This window comes from Drosophila obscura, unplaced genomic scaffold, assembly GCF_018151105.1.
Source record: "Drosophila obscura isolate BZ-5 IFL unplaced genomic scaffold, ASM1815110v1 contig_150, whole genome shotgun sequence".
NCBI lineage: Eukaryota > Metazoa > Arthropoda > Insecta > Diptera > Drosophilidae > Drosophila > Drosophila obscura.
In genome coordinates, this window is record NW_024542736.1 from 11,401,276 (window position 1) to 11,427,472 (window position 26,197).

Consider the following 26,197-nt stretch of genomic DNA (forward strand, 5'->3'; position numbering starts at 1 on the left):
TTAGCGCGCCCCGCTTGAATTCAAACTAAAACTACAACTGAACATTTGGTTTACATTCGTTTGAGTGCAATAGCTAGACAGCATTCAAATCGTTGGTTTATTACGAAATACAAATAGTACAAGTTACAAAAGTACAAAAGAATCTCTATAACAATATCACAAGTAACTTACAAGCTAATTGGCTTTGTCAACTACGCGCTACAGAAGAGTGCAAGGCCAAAGCGGTGACCTTTGGTACTGGCGATTAGAGTGGAGTGGAGTGTAATGTTCGATGTGGTTAATTGGGGAAGTGGAATGCATTTCAAAACGCGCTCTCAGACAGGTGAATGTGAATGGAAACGTACCGCGTGTATGTATGTATGTATGTATGTTTGTTTGTGTGCGAGCGTAAATTTATGGCATTCATTAGACAATTTCGCTCACTTGGATGCATTTTCGCAGGCCTGTGCTGCCAGTGCACACATTCTAAATTGAACTTAAGTCTACTTGAATGTCTCTCAGCCCACACACCACACCACACCACATCACATCACACCACAAAAACAGAAAACAGAAAACAGAAAAGAAAAACAGAAAAACAAGAACCCAGATCGGGGTAGACGGACTACGCACGCGTCGTAGCCGGCGTTGTGGTCGGTGCATACACATGATAATCAACATCGTCGATGCCGTCGCCCTCCTCCTCCAGGTCGCGATTCACCAGTCGCTCCCGCATGCCGTAGCGTTGCCTATGGGGCGGGGCAGACAAATTAGAAATTAGCATGTTCCCAGAATTAGTATAATTATGACTTACTCCAGATGTGAACGCCATATGACCAGGCCGGCGTACAGACACACCGACACCAAGGCCAAGACCACGGCTATGATGCCCAGCAGCATGTGACTCTCGCTGATGGCATCCGCCTCTATGTCTACGGGCTGCATCTCAATGTTCTCCGCCGTGAATGTCTCTGTGTCTGTGGCACGGACTCCTTGACCCGTAAAGCGTTCCTCCAGCTCCGAGCTGCGACTTTCCTCCACGCTCTCCTCTGCATCGCCCGACTCTAGAATCTCCACGTCGTACTTGTAGTTCCGAGCCAACACCAGATTGGTGGCCGAATTCAGCTGATCCTCATCGCGATGTGGATAGGAATTCGGCGTCAACTCCGACGAGCCCGACGAACCCGACGTGTTCGCATCCGAGTCGACATTCTGCAACGGAAATACAAATTATTGAAATGTCAGGAACAGGCCACAGGGACAGCCGCTTAAAGTTAGTCACAAGGGAAACCGTTAACGGAGTTATGTATGCACAGCCCCGTCATCAGGCATTGTGCATCGGGCACTGGTTGGGTTGGGGGCATTCAACAAATAAACGAGCGGCCCCATGTCATCGATGCGGCTCTTGTTGTCAGCTTTGCGTAATTGATTTTCAGGTGGCACGTGAGTCTATGCCAAGTTTCTAACTTTTCGAAATATCTGTGTGTGTGTGTTTGTGTGTGGGTGGGTCGTACTGGCCTAGCTGTGGAGGCGTGTACTCGCGCGTTTTTTTTGAGATCATCTCTTATAGAATTTGGCGCAATAGTTTGCCATATTTTAGCCAGGAAATCGGAGCTCTCGCTGACTCAGCAGCTACAAACCGTTCAAATGTTCAGGAAGCCAAGTTCTTTATGAGTTATTAATCATCGCGTAAGCCAACAACTCGTCAGAGCGCAAAATACCTAAGGGGTTGCGGTTTCCTCCGCAAGTGATAAGGTTCCAGAATTTGCTGTGTTTTTAGCTTACAATTTTTGGGCGGCTGTAATCACTTAAACAGTAGATAATTCTTGCTATCAGTGAGGTCACATAAAGTTTATGAGATATGTGGATATCTGTGGAGTCCCTCAAAGCCTACAAGCTGCTGCTGAACTCTGATCCCTCTCGATCGGTAATAAATTAGTTTGTAGTGCTCTCCTAATCACGCTGTAACTATTTGTTATACAACTAATTGTAACTATGTAAATGCCAGGCCACAGATCTGTCTGTCTGCCACTCGAAACAGCGCCACAGATTGCTGGCCTTGTGGGCCAAGGGGGTCGCCAGCTGAACTCTGTAATTGGCAGTCATAATATTTTACAACTACGTGACTTGCCTCTGTCCCAGGTACAGGCACAGGGATCAGAGATTATCTGCATCTCGTTTCTGTGTAATTGTCAGATTTGTTTACAGCTAACGAGCAGCCTGACAATGGGCCATAATAATAATTATAATAAAAGGTGGCCAGCACGAGCCCTGAGATGCGAGATCAGCGATCTCAAGATCCGTAATCTGATCAAAATGCGGCAACTGGGGAACACCCCTGGAGGCTGGTAGCTGCGGGGGGAAAGCGGCAGCCAAACGTCACACTTTGAGGAATTACCTAGAACTTCGATGGGGTATTGTGGGGCTCTGACTCATCCCAACTGGCTTATTGCGAGTTTCAAGGGAGTTACTTTTGGTTGGTTGTCAATCGTTGAATTTGAGGCAGTCCAGTTTGATGAAATTTCGTGACTAAGCCGCTGAAAAGCCCCCCCACCCCATCAGCATTTTGTGGACAGAGCCGCGGGTTTCTTTAATTTTATGCAAATGTTGTTGGCCACTGAAAGTTTCATTGCTTCTGAGGCCCCAACGACAATACTTTCAGTCTTTGCTGTCCATGGACATGGGAATGGACATGGGAATGGGAATGGAAATGGAGGAGCCTTAAAAGGCAATCGCCGCGCGTGTCTGGTTGCGGTTGGTTTTGCATTTAATCAAAGTGAAAATAAATAAACAGTTTTGTTAAGAGCGCAAATTTCCGGTTCTGTATAAAAATAAACCAAGAAATGCAGCTCAGGCAACCAGGGGGGACAGAACCCGATTCGACTGTCGGATCGTATTTCATTGGCTTGGGGTCGTTACTTAATGCCTCAGTGCGTCAGTCATGTCAGCTCAGGGTTCGGTGCGGCTCTGCGGCTTTGTCTTGCTGTTCCTTGCTGGCCCAGTTACCCAACTCCACAGGGCCAACATCAGGCGCGGGGGGCTCTCTGACTGCCCACTTAACTTACCTCCTCGCCAGCAACTCTGACAGATGTTTTATTTCTGGTTGCCGATCCACTCAAATCACTGAGCTCCGAGTCAGCGCTGGCCGGATCCTGCGACGGTTTGGCATGGGCTAAAAGAGAAAGCAATTAAGCAGAAAACAGATAATGAGTTACCGTGAATTATCGGAGCATGCGTATTTGGTTACAGCTTATCAAAAGCTGCCTGCTGCTGTTTGTCTTTTGCCTGCTAAAGACTCTGCCCAGGCAATTCAGAGAAGCTCAAATATTTGGCCAAAGATTTCGCCACTAGCACCTTTTGGGCTGGGCCCATAAAAATCCAACCATACTAAGCTAAAGAGACCCAGACTAAAGGAATTATTTTGTGGCCCGGGGTTTATCAGTTGACAGGAATTTTTGGCTACGCTTTTTGGCAAACAAAACGAAAGCGTGTTGGGGCTAAAAAAAAAACCGGCATGTTGATAGACAAACATATACATATCATGCATATACATGTATGTATTTGTATAAACTGATAGGTATGCTTGCTTGTATGGCAAACCAGTCTGTTGTATGTATATACTATATAGCACAAACAATACAACACATTTCTAATGCCAGTAACGAGCTCATTCCTTCCAATGCCGTTTCGATGGCACGCAAAAAAAAACAATTTTTAATTTCGTAAAAGTTCCATTTCGGCCGATATCTGACAAGTCTTGCATTGCATTTGGCATTCATAAGTCGCCCAGATTTAATTTCGCGACTGCTACGTGACGACAATGGTGGAGGCCTCCTCCTCCCTCCCAGGTGGGTAACTTGATCCATTGATCCACTTTTTGACATCTGTCAAAGTGTTAAAGCTGTGTAGGAATCAGTTTGCTTATCAGAAAATCCCCTGCTGACTGGTGTGCATATATATATATATATATCTGTGTACCAATCATGTAATCACTTAATGTGCAAGTGCTGGCGAAATCTTATCGGCCCGGATGGATATTTTTTGCCAATCAACTGGAGTCCCCTGGCAATAAAACCTCGCCTTGCCCCCCTCGCTATCACTCTTTTCTTTTGCGACTTGCAGCTAGTTGGGGGACCTTGATGGCTGCTGCATCTGCAGGCGGTCCAGTTCCCCCCCATCCCCACTCGCCATTATAAAAACTGATATTTATGTGCTGCAAGCCAGGCTTACGGGCCCACGAACCGGACCACAGCCAAGGCACTTAGCGGCAGACACTTAAGGCAAAAGGGTAAACTGTAAAACTGAAAACTGTCTATCCAAGTGGTCGCTGCGACTCCTCCAGCTGCGCGCCAAACTAGTTTCCAGGTAATGGGCTCTCTCTCCTACTCGTCGTACTCGTACTCGCACACGTACAAGAATCAATATTGAGACGCTGCGTGTTTGCTCTGCGGACTTGCCTATCTAGCTATCCACCTATCTATGTATCTATGTATCTTTGTCATTGGTTGGGTTGGCTGTTCTGTTGGTACTTACAGCAATCTGCCAGCAGCAGCACCACCAGCAGAAGCAGGCTGCAGAACGTTAAACTTTTGCCGTCAAGCATTGCTTTGTTCTATCTGCCGTAATGGAGATACTTCTTTAATCAATAACTTTTCTTATCACTCGCACAAATTACGCGCCACTCGATCGTTGGATATTTTGGCCAGATGAATAAGCGTTTGTGGTTGTTGGGGTTTTTCGTTGCCCCTACTTAACACTTGTGAATATTGTTTTCAAGGCGGCGAGCGTTGTGTGTGTTCTGAGCGTTAGTTCGCGGCCAGCGTTTCGAAGCGAATCAAACGGAGCGAAAACGATCCACAGCGCCAAAGTTTTCCCCAACCGTCAAAGCTCTGGCGAAGGCGACTGAGTCATCCAGTGCGATACCATCGGCAGGCAACGATCTGGAAACGATGCATCGTCGCAAACAGGTTCTGGTTCCACGAGCGAAGTAGTTCCAGCTGGCGTATAAAGAAAAAAAGCGGTTAAGTTTAAACAATTAACAGTGCGGGGCAATTACTTACTAAAATATAAAATTTAATAGGTTTTAGGCGGCGAGAAAAACTCTGGGTTCCTTTAGTTTGCAGGATTAAGATGGTATGGCTTCAACACCGCTAAATAATAATAAAGGCGAAAGATATTTGCATCCTATTGGTTCATGTAGGGATTGTAAGAGAGCCTCCCATACAACATTTTAAATATCACAAACACAAAAGAATCTTAAAAGTCTTAGCTATTCTCCATAATATACAACTTAGCAGTACAAAAGGTAAGACCTCTGCTCGCAGTACAATAATTAAATTCAATGCCTGAAATTAAGTAAATTCAATCGTTTACTTAACATATTTTATGCTTTATTTTCTAGACTTTCCAAGTGGCGTTCGTAAAGCGTGCAGCGCGATTGCCAGTGTATTTACAAATAGGGGGAAGGGTCGGAACGGGCCTTAAGATACGATACCTAACAAACTCTAAACTCAACAATTTGTCTTAACAGTCACTAATCAATAAATGTATGCCTGATGCATAAATCGCCTACAATGTTTCGCTTTGGGCCAGACACAGGCGATGGCACGGCGATCCCGCCTGGCCACGCCACGCACCGATCACGGCGCCAAGCTCCTGCCACTCACCTACATATACAGCTTACATGGTAGGTAAAAATATAACAACACATATATGTGTGATGAGTGGCGGGTATGGGCGGCCGGTGAGGGGCGTAGCCGGCGGCTAACCACCGAACGTGAACGTGAACGTCGTTGGGTGTGTCACGCTGGGCCAGCAGACTGCTGGATCACAGATGGCCATGAAACCGACCAGCAGCTCCAGGCCAACGGGACGCACTCGACTAGTAGATGACAAAACTTTCAAAGCAATCAAAAGCGAAAATTTTGTACAAATGTTGGGGAGTCCTTTGGGTCGAGTTCGTGGAAAGTTTCCGTGGGTGTGGGTCAGGGTCTGATCTGGTTAATGAGAAACTTAAAACTTATAAGTGGTCTATTGCGAGGGGGGGGGGGGGCGCGCGGCTAAACGAATTGTTCCGTGCTATTAGCGGAAATCTCCAAGAGTCGCCAGGCCGCCTTGGGGTTGAGTTCTTCGCGATCGCGGCAGAGCACCCACACGTAGGCCACTCGCATCACCTTCTCGGGATCGCCTTCGACAACCTTGCCCTTCTGGTCCCTCACGCACATGATCTGCTGCGCCTGGAACGTGATAATCAGCACGGGTCCCTGATCCATGACCTTGCCCATGACCAGGTCAATGTTCTCAATGTCCAGGATCTTGGAGTCCAGATAATGGCCAGTCTTTTTCGCCTGCGTTATGGGCGTTGCAATGATGTTGTAGGTGCTCTCGAAGCACCAGTCCTTCAGTATCTCCAGATCGCCGCGGACAATCGCCTCCAGAACGTTGGGAATGATGTCAGTTTCACAATCATGCAGAAACTCCTTCTGGTCGAAGTTGGGATCGATCTTCACCAGCTCGGTCATCGTCTCCGATAGCTCCGTTTTGGAAAAGAGACCACCCATCACGTCCGAGACTTTTTCGGTGAGCAGGCGGGAGGCACGGATCATGGGATTCTCCGACTCCTCGTACTTCACCTTCCAGTCGAGCACTTTGTTCACATAGGCGTTGTTGTTCTTAAAGTTCTCCCACGACTGGCTAAACTTCGAGTCCTTGTGCAGCTCCACGCCTGAAAGGAACACACCGCTCAATGCATGTTTTCGGTGCATGATCCGTGGATGCACTCACCTGTGTCCTCTGTATTCGGCTCAAAAGTACGAGTGCTATCGGCCATGTCCACTTGAACGCGCTTTCGCAGCTTCGCTGGTGGCCGATACACACGATTGTCTATGCTCGTCAGGTCCATCTCTTTCTTGATGATGCGCGTCGTGTCGGAGATGGCTTGGAAGGCACCCGACTGGCCCAGCTTGCCGCTGGTATCCGAGATCGTATCGCTGACGCCCTTGGCCTTCTTGGACAGTTCCTCGGAGACCTTTTTGGCCAGGTCCGACTTGGAGGCGTCATCGAGTACGTCGCCCATCTTATCCTTGAAGGCGTCCAGCTGTTCCTTCAGCTTGCTCGACGACTTTTGCGCCTCCGACTCGACAATGTTGAACTTTTGCCGCGCCGACTTCAGAGCATCGGACTCTTCCAGTTTCTGTGCCTCCTCCCGGAACTTGCGGATGTTGTCCTTGATCTCCTTGCTCTTGTCCATCTCGCTGCGCACATTGTCGATTAGTTGCGAGAAGAAGCCGGTCTTGCGTCCAGGCGCGCTATAAAATCGAGGCTGCGCGGGGGCAATAGTGTCCGTGTATGAATGTAATCAAACTAATGTGCAACCAAGAGCTTACCTGCGGCTGTTGCAGGTTCTGCGTCGCCTGTTGCCACGTGAAGAAGGAGGCACGTTCCCGCGCAATGGCCGCAAATCTGTACTGTAAGGAGAAGTTAAGTTCACGTTAATCAATTCGCCCACTTTAACCTCGAAATGGTCACATGTAAGGCGGCCAATTTGTGTGCCGCTGCGTCCGCCGATAATGTATGAACCTACCATGGTGACGGGTTTGGTTGCTACAAGGATATTTCGCAGGTTATTCGATCAGTGATGACGGCCGGGCAATATCGCGTCAGAAGCTACAAATTTATGTAATTCTATCAATCTACCTATCCACGCAGCCAGTCAGCTGTTTGGGGCGTGCAGGGCTGGCGAGCGACTTCAGGGCTGGGCAACGCGTGCAGTGGGCGCGCAGTTCGAAATACAGTGTGCTGCCCTACAAACTTTAATATCTAGTGAAATGTTCTGTCCTGTTCGTGTCCTTTTGACTAGTCTTTCCCTGCCTATGCTTTCTTTTTACAATATTGCTTGCTACATTTTTTTTCGAATGCCTGGTAACCCCAGCCAGATAACTAGCTAGAACCGTTACTTGGGGAACATCGCCATCTCCATTTTTGTCAATGCTTTTGTAGCTGGCGCCAGTAGTCTTCGGGATCAAAGCAAAAAAAAAAAATTGTTTAGTCGCGCAAAATTTGACGCCGCGCAAAACTGAGTTGTTGTTTTTGTACAAATAATTGTTTTAAGTGAAGAAGTAAAGCGAATACTTCAAAAAATTAGGCTTTACTCGGTTTTCGTGAGTGTGAGGTTTGGTGCGCGCAATTACGGTAAACACTTGGACTTTGTCATGTTTCGCAGCAGCCTGGAAGGCAACGCCAACAGCAACGCCGCCTCAAACGTAAGTTCCCACGGACGCCATTATCTGTCGCCGCTCTCCGTTATGGCCCTTCTGTTCTTCTGTTCTGCCTACCATTGCAGGACAACTATGCGGCGTTTCATAGCAGGGGCGGCCTCAACCTGCTGGGCCTCCAAGACCTCTACTTGGACACGGCATCCACGCTAGGTTCTGCCAGCTCCAGCCTGCCGCCGACGCCCAGCGTCTCGTCGGGCACACTGAGTCCGCCCAGCACGCCCCTGACCCCGGAACCCACGCAATTCGGTTCCCAGACTCAGTTCCCGCTGCTGACGGACAATGGCAACATGAACATGGGCATCCACACCGGCAACAACATGCTGCTGCATCAGCATTACCAATACCACCTGATCATCCAGAAGCAGCAGCAGCAGTTGGCGCTGGCCAACCATCAGTTGGCGCTGGCCGCATCCGCGGCTGCCGCTGGCGTCAATCATCAGCAAAAGGATGAGATAGCGCGCTCCCTGAAGGTATTTGCTCAGCTGACAAGCGGACCGGCAGGTGAGTGGGAGCAGGAGAGAAGATCGCATTACGAAGGAAGTGGGAGAAATAGAGCAAATGAGAGAAGATGCAGTACAGTTATCAAGTTTTCGGGTCACTGACCGTGCACAGAGCACTTGTGTGCAGCGAAGAAATGCGCTTTTTCCAACACTTGCAAGTGGATCAAAACAGACGCGAAGAGCCGCCATTTTACCGAATCTTGCACAAATTCAGTTTCTAATGCACTATTACATCAAATTTCGCAGACAATGTGTCCGGCTCTATGCAGGATGTTATGCAGGAGTTTGCGAGCAACGGATACGTGAGCGATGATCTCAATTGCTTTGCCTACAGTCCGGCCCCTACGCCGGCAAATCACCTACACCGCAATTTGGCCGCAGCCGGAGGACAACCCAATCCACCGCAGCAGGTTGTGCCCGCACCAGCCCCACTGTCCGCACGCTGGCTCCACAACTATCGCGAGCAGCTGAACAATGTGTGGCGCTCCATGGCCTACATGCCCTGCATTGGGCCAACCAATGTGGGACTGCAGGCCCAGGCCCAGGCGCAGGCACAGGCAGCAGCTGTCGCCGCCAGTGGCGTCGGACCAAACAATCTGAGCGCCATGGGATTGGGGCTGCCCTTGCAGCCGGATCATTTCCGACATGGCAACAATCCAAGTAACAACAACAGCAACAAGATGAATAAGCGCTACAAGCCCAACCAGGTAACAACTCGAAGAGTTCGAATGGCCGTTGCAAGTTATAATGAGGGTATTTTCTCCCCGTGTGTAGATCAGCCGCCACTGCGTGTTCTGTGAGAACAACAACGAACCGGAGGCGGTGGTCAACAGTCACTCGGTGCGCGACAATTTGAATCGCGTACTGTGCCCCAAGCTGCGCACCTATGTGTGCCCAATATGCGGGGCATCGGGCGACTCGGCGCACACCATCAAATACTGCCCGAAGAAGCCGATCATAACCATGGAAGATGCCATCAAGGCGGAGTCATTCCGCCTGGCAAAGAGCAGCTACTACAAGCAGCAGATGAAGGTTTAGAATAGGTCTAGCCGAACCACACACGGAAACTCTGGCAGTTTCAACTGCGCGTATATAGCTTGATATATATGCGATTTCGGTTCCTGTGCTGGATACTAGAAGATATTAGCGCCTGGCGCGTTCGATTTTATAGTTTCTCAAACTAGTCTGCGACTAAGAGTAGTCGTCAGTGACTGATCACTCAAATCAAATCACATCAATAATTTTTTCATAAATCTAAACTCTTTTTTTTTTATCATAAATCAATGTTTCCAAGAACCAAATAATTATTTAAGGAATACTCACAAGATCGTTATAATTGCCAAATCGTGGTTGCCAATGGAAACATTTCACAATATGAAACTTGAACAGAATTGGTCCACGAAATTTTGGCAACATTATCACAAATGTTGTGCCGCAAGAGGCATAAATATTTATCACTAGAGTTGAGTAGAGGACTTTGAATTTCGATATGGCAATCGTATTAGAATATATGTATAATATCAAAATTTGCCAACGTAACAAGAAACGAACGATATCGTTGGCAACAATTTCATTGAAACTTTTTAAAATTTGACACTAAATAGTTGATAGACAAAAATTTTATTACATGTATCGCAAATACATAAATCACACAACACAAACACACATATCTGCGAGTATATAAATGTTATATATATTTATTCAATCATGTTCCTTCATTCGTTCGAATCATTTATCAAATATCATTACTATAAATTTTCCATTTTTTTTATATAAATGTTCACCTTATATCGATTTCGCTCACATGTCACTCAATATTCGAATTGAAAATTGTGAGACTACCATTTTATATCCTTTTTTAAATTTTTTTAATAAATGTACATTCATTTGCCATTACGTTAATCGAAATTCGAATGGTTCGTAATGTAAATACATCATTGTAAACCGATAAACCCAATGGCGGATCATGTATTTAACCATAAATTCAAAATCGAATTCTTTTTCCAAATTTTTTTTATAAAAATGTATACAAATGAAGTTGAAAATGTAATGCAATCGCAAAATATGTCAAATAAAGTTATAAATCAACAAGTTATGCCTTCCGTGTGCTTATTTTATCTGCTAATCGTCGTCGCCGTCGCGCTTTTTCTCGAACAGCGCCAGGAAGATGCCGTCGGTGAGGTCGCTGTCGGGCAGGCAGTACAAACAGTTCTTGCCAATTTTGGCGTACTCCTTGTCGCCCACGTTCTGCCACTTGTTGCGCAGCGCCTTCTTGCAGCTGAGCATCTTGAAGGAGGGATTCAGCTGCAGGCAGCGCTGCACCACCTGCTCGTTCTCCTCCTTCCAGAGCGAGCACGTGCAGTAGGCGATTCGCTTGACGTTGGGAAAGGCGCTCATCGCATGCGACAGGATCTTGATCTGCAGCCCAGCTAGTTTGTAGAGACGCTTGTCGTCTTTCTGCTCGTCGCAGACGCTGATGCGGCTCTGCATGCCATTGCCCGAGCAGCTGGGATCCACCAGGATGTACTCCACATCCGGACAGCCGGTTGCATCTACAGACGTACCGGAAATTTTTTGGAGGATAATCAATTTTGTTTGTTTTATCGAACTCACCCATGGTCAGGGCATCGCCCAGAATGGGCGTCACAATCTCACATCCCGCCTCATTGGTAATGTCGCACAAGGCCCTGTACCGTTCCTGAGACTGTTCCACGGCATAGATGCGTCCCTTGTTCTGCATCACATTGCACATGTGCAGCGTTTTCATGCCTGGCGCGGCGCATAGATCCAGTACGGTGGAACCCATTGGCGGTGCCAAGAGCTCGGCAGCCAGGCTGGTTGCCTTGTTCTGCAGTATGAACTTCTTGCTGTGAACAAAGTCGTGGCCGGCCCAGTAGTGCGCCCATTTGTGATGGAATATCAGAACGCCCTCGACGTGCAGGTCCGTCATAAACTCATCCTCTTCCATGGCCCGGATGGCAGTCAGAAAGTCCGCATAGGTTGCCTCGGCTGGCAGTTCCTTGCGCCGCCATTCCTCGCTGGCCAGATACTCCAAGGCCTCGGCAATGCTGAGCAGATTCGTATTGACTCGGACATAGCGCGGATTGGGCTCTGTGTGGCGATACAAATGAAAGAGACGCGGACGCGTTTAAAAGTGTGTTAAATGTACTTTTATTTTAGTTGATTCAACACTAATTTACTGGCCCTTCTTCTGCTCAGCTTCTTTCTGCTCGATTTCCTCCAATGTGGGCGCATCCTTCTCGCGGAATGCCTTCAGCACGTACAGAGCCACCACAGCGTTGACCACCAGGACGGCGGTCAGCACGGAATAGCAGTTGACCTCGAAGACGCTCAGCGCGGGATAGGATTCTTGCAGCCAGCTCTGCACACCATAAAAGCCCAGGAAGGGCAGCGTGAACATGAGAAAGCTATAGACCAAGAGCCAGAGGAACACGACCAAGCTTCGATCCACCGACTGCTGGCGGGGACGCTCAACAATTTGTTCATCAACATCAGCCGCTGGAACGGGCTCAGCGGCCACTGCGGCACTGCGGTTTCTTGCTTCTTGTTATTTTTGCCCATTGTGCTGCTTTCAGCCGGCTAATACTGTTACTAATGCGTCAATGTGGGAACACCTGCCTTTCTTCTGGATGCCTGACCCACTTATGGCCTTCTCCAATCGTTCCTTGTACTCGCGCACCGTTTGCACCGGCTTGCTGTCGCCGTTCAGTTGTCCCCGTCCGAATATAAGCTCCGTCACCAGCACCTTGGCCAGGGCCGAGTCGAGATTGGGATTGTCCTTCAGCAGGCTCGTCTCCTCAATGGCGTTGTCCACGGCACCCCGATTGTCGCTATAATGCTTTAGCACAGCCTGCAGACTGCGAACGCGCTGTGGAGTGGGATTGGAAAATGTGATTTGATCGCCCGTCTATTTGGCTGTGACGCGCCAGGCTTACTGCATGCTTTTCCTCGAATATTAGAGATTTGATTGACTTTTGCTTTTCCAGGGCAACTTTTAATATTTTGGCTGTGGCCTTATATTGGGTGGGAACTTTTACGGAATGCGTGAATTTACTCATAGTTGTCACGTGTGCAGTGTGACCGCCAGCGTGACAGCGCCGATAACGATAACAAATACTATCCGGCCAAAAATAAATACCATTTAATACCATTTCAGTTTCGAGATATACCATTTAAATACCATACCATAAAAAAACCAGGGCAATCCGGCGATCAAACGAGACTTAACCCACTTAACACCCCTCTATTTAAATAGTTGCGCACCCTTTGTTAAAACGCGGGTAATTAAATCTGATTGCAAAGGCTCCTTGTAGCTCCATCCTCCTCTTTACTTACAAAACAAAAATGACCACCGACATCTTACACCTGAAATGCGTTAAAGTTACATAAATATTGTGGAAATATTAAACACCCCGCTGGTCGACAATGTGATAACGTTCTATTTTATTGATTGAAATCGTATTCCATGATTTTGATATTCAGCTTAATATTACTAGCTAGTTAGCCCTCTCAGCTATAAAAAAATAGTTTTATTCCTTTTTATTCCATTGTTTACATAAAAAGGTTCAAACAAAAACGGCCATTGTTGCTGGTCAACCAAGTCACCACGAAAACGCTCTCTTCACCTCGGAAAAGAGAGCAAATTGCAAATTTTGAAAAACCACCACGATTTGCGAGCCAAAAATTTCAGTAATTTTTGTGGTCTAAATGGAGTTTGGCGGTCATTTTGAAAAGTATATTATGGATTAAATAATATATCGTAAATATACTGAAGGACACGAAGGAGATGCTAGAGCTCCCGATGATTAAATTACACACTGAATTTGTTGTCAGTGTTTTGGTATACAATGTTATATAATTAAAAACTTTCTGAACATATACTTCAACGAAAATTTGTTTTAACAATGTGTTGGCTCTATTGGGTATGCATTGTGTGCATGGCTATGGCGTGGGCGGTCTATTACTTCGTAACGATGAAGGAACTTTGCTCGTTGACCAAGAGATTTAAACTAATAAATCGACTGCAAATACCCCTTAACCTTCTGGAGAATGAAATTAAACAAGTATTGAAGACACCCCGTGATGGTCTGCAACTGGAAATAGAGGAGCTAATTCAGATGACAGAAGCAATTGAACGCTTCACTCTTAAACTGGAATTTACACGCGAATTCATGTAACCATAATGTTTTGTTCTGAATATCGCACAAATAAAATGGGATGTATAAATAGGTAATGTTTAATTGAATGGGGAAGGTGTTTTCTGTTAATACTGTTTTATGGTTAGTGGTTAAGTGGGTTAAGTTCGTTTGTTTTCTTCGGTATATTACGGTATATTTTGGTATATTTCTGAGACAGGCGGGGTCTATTTTAATAATAAGACCGCGGTCACACTGATTGAACGTTAAAAAAATAAATTACAAAATTTATGGCAGCCAGTGTTAATAGTTGCTTGTAATAGCTGTAATAGTGCCAAAGTAAGTGTTCAAATGTACAATACAACAATATAAACATTACAAGCAAGGGTGCGCTGAATGCTATCGAAGCTAAATATCTACATGGAAAAGCCACTGCTGTAGGGATTATATCGTATGTATGAACATGCCTACCTATCTAGGTAATAGTTTTAGAGGCATTCCATTCCATCATATTGTTTAATAGCAGCAAACAGTTCCTCAAGGGACTCAAACGATGTGTGTAATTCCTTCTTTGTTTTATTTCACAACGACTAAAATGCGGTTTAAACATACATATGTATCGTTTAGCTTAGCTAATAAAATTCATGCGTTTCGTTTAAAATTAAGAGCATCATATTAATTAAACACATACAATAAGAAAAGAAAACTACTGGCTAATACAGGTTTAAATGTTTAAATGTAAACCCCAAAAATGGTTAACTAATTTCAGAATTTCACTATTGCATGCCCCCTTACGTGCTGTGCCTGCTGCTGCGGCTGCTCTCGGACGTGATTAAGTGCAGCTTGGTGGAAATGGGTCTCAATGAGGATGATGATGATGATGATGATTGGGATGGCAATGGCGATGATGATGTCGATGTCGAAGTCGATGAGTGCGCAAAGATTGTGCTTAAGCTTCCGCTTCCGGTGCTGCTGCTGGTGCTGCTGCTACTGGGAAAAACGGAGGCACTGGTACGGCTGAATGGGCACCGGATTGGAGTACTCCGTGACGGGCTGAGCACCAGGCCGAACAGGACTCTCTGTGGACTGGAACTCCTCCGGCAGCTCGCCGTGGAATGCACCAAACTGCGGCGTTGTCCGTATCAGCTGCTCCAGAGGCGTGAGCCCGTAGTGCGAGTGCCTCAAGAGGCCATTGTCCCGTGCATCCAGCTTGGGTGGCAGCACCAGGGAGCCATCCACCACGCTCTTGCCGTCGAAGGTGTACAGCGCCCCACTGGGCAGGCCGGCGTGGGGAATCTTTCGGTTGTCGGGCGGCAGGTAGTAGGTATCGATGCGCTCTGCTGCTGCTGCCAGCTTATCCTCCGGCTCCAGCTCCAGCTCATCCGCATAGATTTCCTCCTCCTGCGAGTCTGGCCCGAAGAGGCTGGCCATGCCATCGTCGAAGAGCTCGTGCTCTGCCTCTTGCTCCGGGATCGCTGGAACATTTGCCGGCGTGGTGCTCGACAAACCGACAGCTGTCGTTGATGGTTTCTTGGTTGGCAGAACCGGCTGCTCCTCCAGCTCCTCGTCATCGAGTTTCTCCTCCATTTGCTCGTCCAGATCATCAGCCTCACCGAACAGTTCACCCAACGTGGGCTTGCGCAGCTGGGCGGCCGAGGGCAGAGCATGCTCCACAGCTGCCGAGGGCAATCGAAGTGCCGATGCCTCATCTGCCACCTGGGCCTCTGGAACCGCTTTCTTCATCTGCATGGAGGCGTTGGTGCTGTCCAGGGGCGAGGGTATGAACATGGGCTCGAAGCTCTGCGTCTCGCTGCCTCCCTGCTGGGCGGCCAGGAAGAGTGTGTCCGTTTCCATGACCTCGTCGATCTCGGTGCCCGGATCCTCGCGCCGGTGGGCCACCTGCTCGATCAGCTCCGGCGGCAGTTGCACCCCACTGCCATCGGTGCGCATGATCGGCCGGAATCCACTCTCCACAATCACGGTATCGGGCTTGAATCCCTGATTGATGGCCGGACGCATATTGGCAATCTCCTGTGCCGAGGGCTCCTTCTGCAGGGGTCGCTTGACGATGCTGGTCGGGGTGGTGGTGCTGCTGCTTGGCACAGCGGTCGGTGCGGATTTCTGCTCCGGCTGCGAGTGGAGGTTGAAGTAGGCCGCGCTCTGCAGGGATCCCTGCGGCTCGTGGTCGTTGTAGGGCACTGGCACAGGGATGACTGGCTTTGGCTTCGGTTTCGGCTTGGAGCGTTCCCCGTGCTCTGCTTTACGCTGGCCGGCCAGCTCCGTGGGCTGGCCAAGCAGCAGCACCGAGGCGGCAATGGGCTGCAGGGGGAAGGGCTTCTCCTTGACGAATGGCTTCAGCAGACTGGGCACGGGCTTGCGATAGTGGTTGACAATCAGCGACGACTGCTGCAGAATGGCGGCCGGATGCGCGTGGGGATGCGGATGCTGTTGCGGCAGGATGGGCCTGGAGGCGGGCACCTTCTTGATGGGACCGGGATAGGGCCGTCGCCCGGGCAGCTTGACCGGATGGAAGAGCGGCGCATTCTGCGGCGGACGCAGATACTCGGACAGGCCGATCGTTTTCTGTGCGAGCGCTGGAAGGTTACTGGTTAGATTGTGATGCAGATGCAGTGGATGCGGATGCGGGTGCTGATGGGGGCTTATAATCGAGGGCGGGTGCGGGTGCGGGACATGCTGCGAAGGATGGTGCAGGCGGTGCAAGTGCAAATGAGAGTTGTGAATGAGATGTGGGCCAGTGGCAAAGATGGGAAGTTTCGACAACGATGAGGGGGATGCAGATGCCGATGCAGATGGCGATGCGGATGCAGATGCAGATGATTTATGAGAATGGGTTTCGCCGAGCAGTATCTCGGGCCGGACGGTGGCCAGTTGGGGTAATCGAGAGCCATTGACGGTTATCTGATGTGGATTGTTATCTTTAGGACGTATCGGCGGATGGGGACCCGAGCTCACTTCGTTCTGTTTGGGGTTGGGGTTTGGGCTTGCGTTTGCGTTGGCGTTTGGGTTGGGCCTCCTTAGAAGGCTCTCCTCGAGAGCCTCAGCAGCGCGGATGCCATCTGAAATCAGTTTGGTTATTTCCGAAGATTTCGTTATTTCAAAGCTCAGTTTAGGCGGCGTTCCGTTCATATTGTGGTTCTTAATCAAATCGGTTTGGTGCTTCAATAAAAAATTATCGTTGGGGCTGACCTGGGTTTCGTGTCGGATCGATGGCTCGGCGGCATAGTCCTCGTGGACGGGCGCTGGCTCCGCCGCAGCTCAAGCAGCGGGCAGACGAATTTCATGCTGCTCGGAGGCTGCCCCCTGGCCACCCACATCGCCAGCCTGCTCGCACGCGTCGTGCACGTGTATCTTCCAGCCCAGATAGCGATGGGTGAAGCAGTGATAGTACACGGTGTCCGGTGTGCTTCTATCCGGCTTCCAGCTGATCACGCCCGGCTCCCCGGCATCGCACTTGAGCGTGAGGGTGCGCTGGTAGGCCCCAAAGGACTGGTAATCATCTGCCGGCGGCCCCTCCACATCCGGTGTCCAGTTGCACAGGCGACCCACGCCCGTTGGCGTCACCTGACCCGATCGCGAGCGATGCACTCCAGCAAATATGCGAACAGCCTGCGAATGCGATTACCATCAGGGATCAGCGATCAGGGGATCAGGAATTGCTCTAGGGAAACTCTCTGGACTCACCTTCTTCTCCTCCTCGCGCTTGTGCTCGTAGCCACCGACGGGATCATCGCTGATGTAGAATGGATGATACTTGGCCGGTATGTCGGGATTGTTGCCACCCTCCACCACAAAGGTGTAGGTCTTGCCGCGCACCACATGGATCTCGGGTATCAGCAGGCCATTGATGTACCACGAAATGCCCCAGCCAACGTGGCCTAAGCCCAAGAGAGAGAGAGAGACAGAGATTTGGTATACAAATTAAAGCGAAGCTTAATTCAAGACTTACCGGTGATGGCTGGATAGCCATGCTTGCCCCCAGTGGGTCCCATTTGGGCATAGAAGACGCCATCCTCCGGCTCGTGGCACTGGATGGCCGGAATGTCCCAGGCCCCGTTGCTGTTCACGGGCTTGGGTGTGGGCACTGGGCGTCGCTGCGTAATGATGGCCGTCTCCTGGCGCCGCTGCGGCGGCTGGCGATGCAGCGCCTCGGCACGATTCTCATAGAACTCCTCCTTGGGCTCCAGATTGGGGTGTCCGGCGGGTGGATAGCCCTTGCCTCCCGTTGAGCTCTGGGCCTGGGGAGCGGCGTCCTCCTGTTCGGCGGAGCTGCTGCTACCCGGCTTGGCGCCCTCGGGCAGGGGACAGTTCCACTTGGGCTGGCGACCGAACTCGATCTGATGCAGGTGCTTGTTGTAGAAGGTGTGGAAGGAGACCTCCTTGAAGTCGTTGAGCGGTCCGATGGCCCAAACCACAGACTCGGCATCCGTCACGGAGATGGGCAGATCCAGGCGATCGGTGGCCGCCAGCGAGCGCTGATAGGTGACAATCGAGTAGCCATTGACCATGGCGGCGTTCAGCAGCCGAATCGAGTTGGTCTTCTCCATGATCTTGGTGTCGGGACAGGCGCCACGGCTGCCGGAGCACTGGGCCTTGCCCTCCAGAAAATAGTCCTGGGCGAAGCCGTTGCCCGTCTCCGGATCCACCCAGGCGACAACGGCATCGGCGCCGATCATCTGGCTGATGTTCTTGTTCGGCGAGATTCCGAAGGACATGTAGTTGTTGGGTTCTGTGGAGGAGCAAGCAGCAAATGAGAAGCACTCGTGGTGGTGGAGGAGGGACTGGGGAGGGACTGGCTGCTCTGCTCTGGATTGCGCGGCTATGAAAATTCTACAGGACTGCCATTTGGCAATCAACGAAAGTTGCTTGACCCAATTCTGAACTGGGCGATCAGCCCAACCGGTTGGGGCGGGCATTTTCCAGGTGAAAAAATTCCTGCCGGCATTCTTAGCGGTTGCAAATTGCACAGCCAAGAGCAAGACCAAGACCAGCAGCAGCAGTGGCAGTGGCAGCAACTATAACTATGGCGTTGTCCGATGCCCATGCCCATGCCTTGAGATTGCAGATGCAACCAGTAAATCGCTGTGGCCACCCCGGCCCCCTGCCTCCTGCCATGTATCCATCCATCCATCCGCACTGGCAGTTGCGCAATAAAACCAGTCGTCATAATTCGCGACTTGTTATTCTGCCAACGATGCTGATTGCCGATCGCCGATCGCTGATGCCGTCTCGCTGTGGATGCTGATCGGTCAATTTGGATGCTAACTGGAATTTCTTTGTCTGTGCGTCTGTACGGTGTATGCATGTATGCACGTATGTGTCTCTCCTTTACGAGTATTAACTGTACTTGAGAAAATGTCAAAGCATCATAAATCAACAGAAGCTGAGCTGAGCCAAGCCGAGCTGCAACGCGCATGGAACGAAGGCTTGTCGGCTGTCGCCTGTTGCCTGGGATAGGTCAGGCCAAGGGTGTGGTGTGGGCCATTGTCGATCGCGCCTCTGTTTTCAGTTCATTGTTTTTTATTGCTTTGCACTCACAAAAAATAAAATATTTATTCCCAAAATTCCATTTAACAAATAAATATTCTTTTTTTTTTAAATGGATTTTTGTATCATTTTTTATAGAGGGCTTTGAAAGGTTGAGGCTAAATTTTGTTGCGCGAATTGTTTTACTTTTGAGGACAATATTTCATATATTTCAGAGGAAACACCAATCTACAGGTACATGTGTTCCAAATCCAATTTTTAAATGCAATTTTAAGCAAAACAAAATCCAAAAATTTAGCTTTATATTCAAAGAAAATGCCTCAATTAATTCAACTAATTTTATATCAAATTTCCGCAGATTAGTCCACACACAATTCCACACTTTTTTTTTAGGTGTAGCATTCCCAAACGATAACAAAAAAAAAAGCAAACTAATGCCTAACCCGCAGTTAGCATCTTCGGTAAGCCATAAAAAATTAACACACTCTGTGAAGCTGCTAAACTCGAATCGCTTTCACACTTTGTTGACTGTCAACGCAGTGGCAAGTGGCGGTTGGTGAGGAGGGGGGCATGGCTGGAGCCTGCTAGAGCAGCTTCCGCAATCATTAATTAAAGCTAATCCCCGATTGACTTACCCAATTTGGCCACCAATTGCACCACAATGCTCTCCCCGGCCACGGCCCAGCGCACCTCGAAGGCCAGATCGTCGTAGAGCACCTCACAGTTGAGCTTGGACTGGAATAGAATTGGTTTAGGGGAGATTTCGCTTTAGGATTGGGAGTTCGGCGGGAGCACTGCGGTAGGGCGCTGTGTATGTGTGGGTGGGTGAGTGTCTGTGTGCGTGTGTGCGTTTGTGCGGGGGGCGGTGGGTGTGTGTAGGGGTGGAGTGGAGAGGGGGGAGATTTCCAAAGTCATAATTTTGAGCATACCCAAAATGTTTGTACTTTTTGCGCTGCTGTATTCGAAATAGTTTTTGCTTTTTGGAATGGTTTTTTACAAAATGAAAAATGTTTTTTTTTTTTTGTTGATTGGTTTTTGTTTGGAGATTTGTTAGTAGTGGAGATCGGATAGGGCGGAATGGATATGTTCCACAGCGGGGTTGTGCATGTTTATATATGTTTGTGTGTGTGTGTGTGTGTCCGTTGTGTGTGTGTGTGTGTGTTGTGGGGTGGGGAGTTGAGGAGGAGTGTTGATAGGTTCAGTGTCGCAGAAGTAGACAGTGCCACACACAGATTTCATTTTGTATAAGACGCTCCCAAAAACAAACAAAAGTCGAACATGACAACAACAAAACACAAATAACAAGCACATGGAGTATAACAAGTACATACATATATGTATGTATATATATATATATATATTAGATATATTACAGAATGTGTGTCTGGCTGGATTCTCTCCCTCCTCTTCCACACACTCTCTTCTCTTCTCTACATCCTTCTCTCGTATAAAGAAATGCAAGCTTAGAGTCTAGGAATTTGCCAGGCGACTGCCGCGGCATTCGATTGATAAATATTCGCATACACGACGGAATAAAGTAGAATAAATACGATTGTTTAAATAGCTTTTCACACATTGGTCCCCATTGCTCGATTCATTCGATTCACTCGATTCATTCGATGGGCAATCAACGCTTCAGATCGCTGAGAATGAGACTGATCGGCTTCTTTACCTGTGGACTGATGCCTAGCATCTTCAGCGATGGCGGCACATTGAGCCCCTCCGGCAGGCGGACGTGCCCAAAGTCGACGGTAAAGGCCTCACACCACACACCAAAGTGGCCAATATCGAAGATGGTCAGATCCTCGGGCAGGGTCAGTACGATGGTCTTGCGCTCGTAGCGACGCAGCGGATTCTCCTTGCCGTTCTCGTCGGGTATGCGCAGGCCCTCGGATGTGGGACGCTGTCCCCGACCCACCCAGAATTTGGCATCTGTGGCAAAAATATACAAAACAAAATCTGTATAGTAAGTACGAATAGGGAGTTAAATGGGCTGAGTTCTACCCACCTGGCGCCTCGCCATCGTAGCTGAAGTTGGGCACCAGCAGCGTCTGGGCATCCACAATCACAATATTCTCCGAGGACACACCGTGGACGCCGCGCAGTGCGCTAATCTTCTGTGGCCTAGGAAAATCCAGGCTGGCCGGAATGGACACATCCCCAAAGTTAACCGCAAACTCATCGCACCACACTGAAAACCACTTGATGTCGCGCAGCGTCTTGCCTTCGGGCAGCGACAGGGTGATGTCCTTGTTCCGGTAGCGACGCGTCAGGGAGGCTGTGCCCCCACGCTCATCCCGCAGCCGGGTGGCACCCTCGTTGCTGGGCCGTGCCGTGTTGCCCACGTAGAAGTAGGCGGCCGGGGCCTCGCCGTCGTAGCTGAATTTCTTGATGAAAATCGTGCGCGAGTCCACGGCATAGACATCGCCGGAAACGCCATGGTGCAGACGTGTTAGGGCCCCGATCTTCGTGCCGTAATACGGATACGCGGCATCGCTGTAGCTGGGCAGGCCTGGGAAGCACCACGAAAATAAATATAATGAGACTTACAGGCGAGCCACACAACAAAAGACTTAGGCAACAAACTCGCGCTGAGTCAGTAATTAATGAACAACTAACGATATACCCACGAAATCAAATGAAATGAATTGAAATGAAATCTCCATCGCCACTTAGCGGCCACTTAATTATTCGCATACGATTTACATATCAACAGCAGCATCACCTGTACCTGTACCTACCAGGTTCTAGCCAAACACAAATACTCGTAAAATCCATCACAGAAAATAAAACCCCAAACCAAACCAAACAAACAAATAAAAAAAAAAAAAAAAAAAATTAAATCTTTTGATTTGATTTCTGAAATCAGCTGATAATATCTAGTTCGGGTTCTCTTTGTTCTTTGTTCTGTTCTGTTCGCCTAGAGGAAGTTGCGGATTAGCGGATTTACGGAAAATAAACTTTGAAAAAACAATCTAAAATTTTGTGATGCGTGGCCCTAATGGAAACTACACAACATAATTCTGTTCTGTTTTGTTTTGTTTTTTTTTTTTGGGCAGATGAATGGTTCTAAGCCGACTCTAATGTTGGCACCCCGACTGTGTGTTTGGGGCATGTCGTTTCAAAATTCCCACTTCACCTTCACAGACCGACTTGTGTGTGGTTGTTGTTCAAATTCAATTTATTTTTATTTTATTACAATCTTCTGTTGTTGTTGTTGTTTGTTTGGTTTTTGCATGGGCCATAAACACGTTTGGCTTTTTAACTGCCATCAAATGGTTTGGTTTGTCGGGGGGCGACATGGTCGCCATGGCCTGCAGTTTTTTTTTTTTTTTTTCTCTTTTATTTTTGACACAACCCGATTGGGTTTTTGGCCGATGGTTGGTTTGGTTTGCTTTGGTTGGTTCACTTTTCATGTGGCCATGGCTGTTGGTGCTCCAAATTTTGCGCAGACATGGACGAGTCTTTCCTGTTTGCCAGTAGAATGAATCTCTGCCCAGACAATTTCCGCTTTGTACATACCATAAAATGTCCCAGAATTCCGTGTCATCGATTGAAATCAATGGGCAGCGGTGGGTAGAGCGGTAGAGACTTTGGCAAAATGCCAAAGGTGTAATTAAAAGTTAAATAAAACCAAGCAGACACTCTGTGCAATCAGAGAGGCAAGCGGCGGCGGTGGTGGTGGTGGTGTGTCTTATTAATGATGATCGGGCTAAAGTTAGACAGAGCCATTAGGCAGCCACCAGGCCCGGCCAGGCCAGGCCAGGCCATGTTGTTGTAGGTAGGTAGGTAGTCAACTGTTGGCCAACTGGTTGGGGGCAATTGCCAATCACTGGTAGCCATTCGTATTGCCAAACCAATAGATAAAGATGCAGATGCAAATGCAAATGCGAAATTCATATTCAGCATCCATCCAAAAAAGAATATCCACAAGTACCTAGCTGACTCGCACGACGAATCCTCAACCTACAGACCTACTTTCACGGTGCAGAACGGCTTTTCCCACTGCCCCGCCTGGAGGTCTCCGAAATGGTATCAAGGAAACAGACAGCCACTGAAATTTATGCAAATCTGTGATGGAAATGCTAATGCAGTCGGTCGGTTGGCCAGCGAGAGACAATTGGAGTTGGTCACTCAGTCAGTTGTAGGCCAGTTCAACGGTCAGCGCAGATCATAAAAGCTGTTGAATATTCATTTGGCTCACTTTACACTCACAAAAGATGATGTATACACCACACATAATGCGGACAGACAGGCAGACCTACAGACAGACACAGAAATTCGGCGTGTCATTGAGCCGTGCTGTGCTGTGTAGTGTGGTGTGTGGTGGGCTCATTGTCCGGGCCGCCCTCTGGCCATAAATAGTGGCCACTAATCTAGTTTCTGTCTCTATCGCCGCTTCGTCTGCGTCTGCGTCTGCAGCTCGATCTGCCTCAATTTGCATCACAATGGCACTTATAAATCATTGCCCGGGGTACTTACAGCTTAATGCGGCCAATAGGCCAAATAGCACCAGCCAAGGTTTATCCTTCATTGCCAGCATGGCTAATTGATTGTACATGTATGAGTGCTTAGCTCTTGTGTGTGAGTGTTATCTGGGCTAAGGCCCGATTATGTTTCGATTAATTTGCAGAGGGATTGCGGTGATTGATAATCCTTGCTACAGCACAGCACACCAACAAATTAACACTCTTCAAAACGGAGGTGATGGACGGGACACCTCACTCGCATTCGCGAACACACTTCAACTCGAACTCGAACTCGGATCGGATTGGATTGGATCGCACAGTGCAACAACTCTATAAGCGATCGATGGGTATGTTTGGTTCCTGCTGTTTGGGGGGGAATCTCGACCAGACGCAACGAACTCCAAAACCGCACTGAACGACAACGACGCTGCGTCTGCGCTGTGGGGCCGAGCGAAGAGTTGAAAAACTTTCAGCCCCCGCGCTGCCACCAAGCTGCTGCTGAATGCGGCTCGTTGTTGTTGTTGAAACTGCGAAGCTGACGTTGGTGAAGCTTCGACTGCGACGCTAGCTTCGTTGGAGTCTGGTTTTCAGACTCTGCTTATTGTTTTCATTGTTGTAATTACAATTGAGTGTTTGTTAGAGTGGTTGTAGTTGTAGTTGCTTTCACTGTAGTTGTTGTAATTGTAGAAGTTGTTGTTGTTGTTGAATCTGATGTTGGAGTAAACTTTTTTGTTTGTCTCTCTTCTGGAGTGATTGGTGGTGTGGTTGTTGTGATATTTAGTGGCGTTGTTGGTATTGTTGTGGCTTTAACCCGTCTCATCAGCGTCGGCAATAATTATCACAGTCACACAGCCTCATCTAACAACTTCAAACGTCTTTCAGCCGGCACCTTTTTGGTAACACGAATTATACATATGTATACATATTTATATTTTTATTTTTTGCACATCTTTTGTCATGTTTCTTGTTGTCGCTTGTTTTGCCGTTTTATTTTGTATTTTTGCCAATTTTTTTTGGGGGGATTTTTGCTGTTGTAGTTAAATGTTATTCTGCGTTTTGAACTTGTTTCACTGCTAATGCAATTTATTTTTGTCAAATTATGCCACAATGGGCGATAGAGTTGAGGTGGTATTCAAAGGGGTATACTCAGTATTGCGGCGATACACTTTCGATGGGGAGTCATTGATTTTAGCTATATAAGGTAGAGGAAACTGGAACTCATTTCTAAGCATAAATAAAATGTGTGAAATATTATGGCATAGCTACTCAGATTACTCATTTGCCGTGCTGTTAATCAGTATAATTTAGAAGAATATATATTGAAGTTAATATACATTAATGTTTATTTGAATAAGTAAAAGATGTTCAAAATGTTTAATACCTAGATATGAAGGATATGTCTCCATATACTACAGATTTCTGCATTTAGGTGAACTTTTTTATTCCCACTTCATATACTGCTTCGTTTTATTTGTTGCGATTTTTCCCGCGAAGGCTTATAGCAACTTGCTAGATTAAATAACCAATAGCCAAAACTTAAACACGTTTATTTTTTGTATTCCCTGAGCATACCCTTCATTGCAATGGTCACTCATGGAATTAAATAAGCCCAATCACAAGCAGACACACACTCTTATGTAAATTTGGTATTCCCTTGGGAGCCATGTCTTCGATTCCCTGCACTGTAATTGCACTTTCGATAATGGCCGCGATAGTCACTTTACTGGATTAGATAATCGCTCATCGCTCTTAATTTCCCGTGATGGATGGCATGGATAAACGCTTGGATGGGCCGCTTTGATGGAAGGTGAAAGAAGGTGAGATTGGCAATTCGTGATCAGCGGCCAAGTTCACAGCTGGGGGTCGGACTCTGGGATTTGTTATGGTTTGTTTTTGGCTGCTCGTGTTGGCCCGCGGCTGCCTGCCGTACATCCGAAACTTTCCCGTGCAAAGGGAGCGCACAAAGGTCAGACTTCAGACTGGGCCTGTACTGCTGTTACTGTCGGCTTGTTAACCGTTAGTTCGTTTGCCTGCTTGCTGCTTGCTTGCATAATTCAATTAAAGCTTCAATTATAATTATGATAATTTCCTGGCTCAAAACAAAGCCGCGACATTGAATATGAGTGTATTCAATGAGTCAAGGCAGGGCCTAGAGTCGATGTCTCATCTATGTAGGTTTGGGCATCCTTTTGTTCTTGCCCCGTTCGAGGCCTTGGGAAGCTTTTTTTTTGGGGATCTTTGTAGCTTTTGTTTGGCCATACCAAACAAAATGCCAAGCTTATGGGTAATCTTTCTTTTGTACACCAACAAAG

The 26,197-nt window shown here is 48.0% G+C and overlaps 6 protein-coding genes across 7 annotated transcripts; 1 reads left to right on the plus strand and 5 right to left on the minus strand.

The window, feature by feature from the left end:
• Positions 1-44: 44 nt before the first annotated feature.
• Positions 45-4,831, minus strand: LOC111082060. Its single transcript, XM_041596384.1, has 4 exons — positions 4,513-4,831; positions 3,045-3,151; positions 794-1,191; positions 45-728 (listed from the first exon to the last, which is right to left on the minus strand). Exons 1-4 carry the CDS (start codon positions 4,580-4,582, stop codon positions 605-607), a joined length of 699 nt encoding a protein of 232 aa, XP_041452318.1. The 5' UTR covers positions 4,583-4,831; the 3' UTR covers positions 45-604.
• Positions 4,832-5,540: 709 nt separating this feature from the next.
• Positions 5,541-10,307, minus strand: LOC111066418 (mitochondrial import inner membrane translocase subunit TIM44). 2 transcript variants are annotated; one of them, XM_041596471.1, is made up of 4 exons: positions 10,079-10,307; positions 7,365-7,445; positions 6,763-7,300; positions 5,541-6,703 (listed from the first exon to the last, which is right to left on the minus strand). In XM_041596471.1, exons 1-4 carry the CDS (start codon positions 10,169-10,171, stop codon positions 6,039-6,041), a joined length of 1,377 nt encoding a protein of 458 aa, XP_041452405.1. In that variant the 5' UTR covers positions 10,172-10,307; the 3' UTR covers positions 5,541-6,038. The 2 variants fall into 2 exon arrangements, with proteins under 2 accessions (XP_041452405.1, XP_022210706.1); XM_022355014.2 differs by lacking the exon at positions 10,079-10,307 and adding an exon at positions 7,562-7,836.
• LOC111066420 (protein nanos) lies at positions 7,971-10,849 on the plus strand. The gene is made up of 4 exons (XM_022355015.2): positions 7,971-8,240; positions 8,321-8,756; positions 9,002-9,462; positions 9,530-10,849. Exons 1-4 carry the CDS (start codon positions 8,190-8,192, stop codon positions 9,791-9,793), a joined length of 1,212 nt encoding a protein of 403 aa, XP_022210707.2. The 5' UTR covers positions 7,971-8,189; the 3' UTR covers positions 9,794-10,849.
• On the minus strand, positions 10,781-12,859 carry LOC111066417 (28S rRNA (cytosine-C(5))-methyltransferase). Its single transcript, XM_022355013.2, has 4 exons — positions 12,712-12,859; positions 12,395-12,644; positions 11,369-11,866; positions 10,781-11,307 (listed from the first exon to the last, which is right to left on the minus strand). The coding sequence occupies exons 1-4, from the start codon at positions 12,832-12,834 to the stop codon at positions 10,877-10,879; spliced, it is 1,302 nt and encodes a 433-aa protein (XP_022210705.1). The 5' UTR covers positions 12,835-12,859; the 3' UTR covers positions 10,781-10,876.
• Positions 11,911-12,305, minus strand: LOC111066421 (the record flags this gene model as incomplete). The annotated part of the gene is made up of 1 exon (XM_022355016.2): positions 11,911-12,305. A coding segment is annotated over one exon (354 nt), but the record flags the coding sequence as incomplete, so codon positions are not given.
• Positions 12,860-14,474: 1,615 nt separating the features above from the next.
• LOC111066429 (protein Skeletor, isoforms D/E) lies at positions 14,475-24,314 on the minus strand. Its single transcript, XM_041596466.1, is given in 8 exon segments — positions 14,475-14,892; positions 14,927-17,538; positions 17,614-17,807; positions 17,879-18,658; positions 20,052-20,151; positions 21,089-21,348; positions 21,425-21,928; positions 23,899-24,314. Coding segments are annotated over 8 exon segments (4,719 nt in total). The 5' UTR covers positions 23,978-24,314; the 3' UTR covers positions 14,475-14,702.
• Between the last annotated feature and the right edge of the window lie 1,883 nt (positions 24,315-26,197).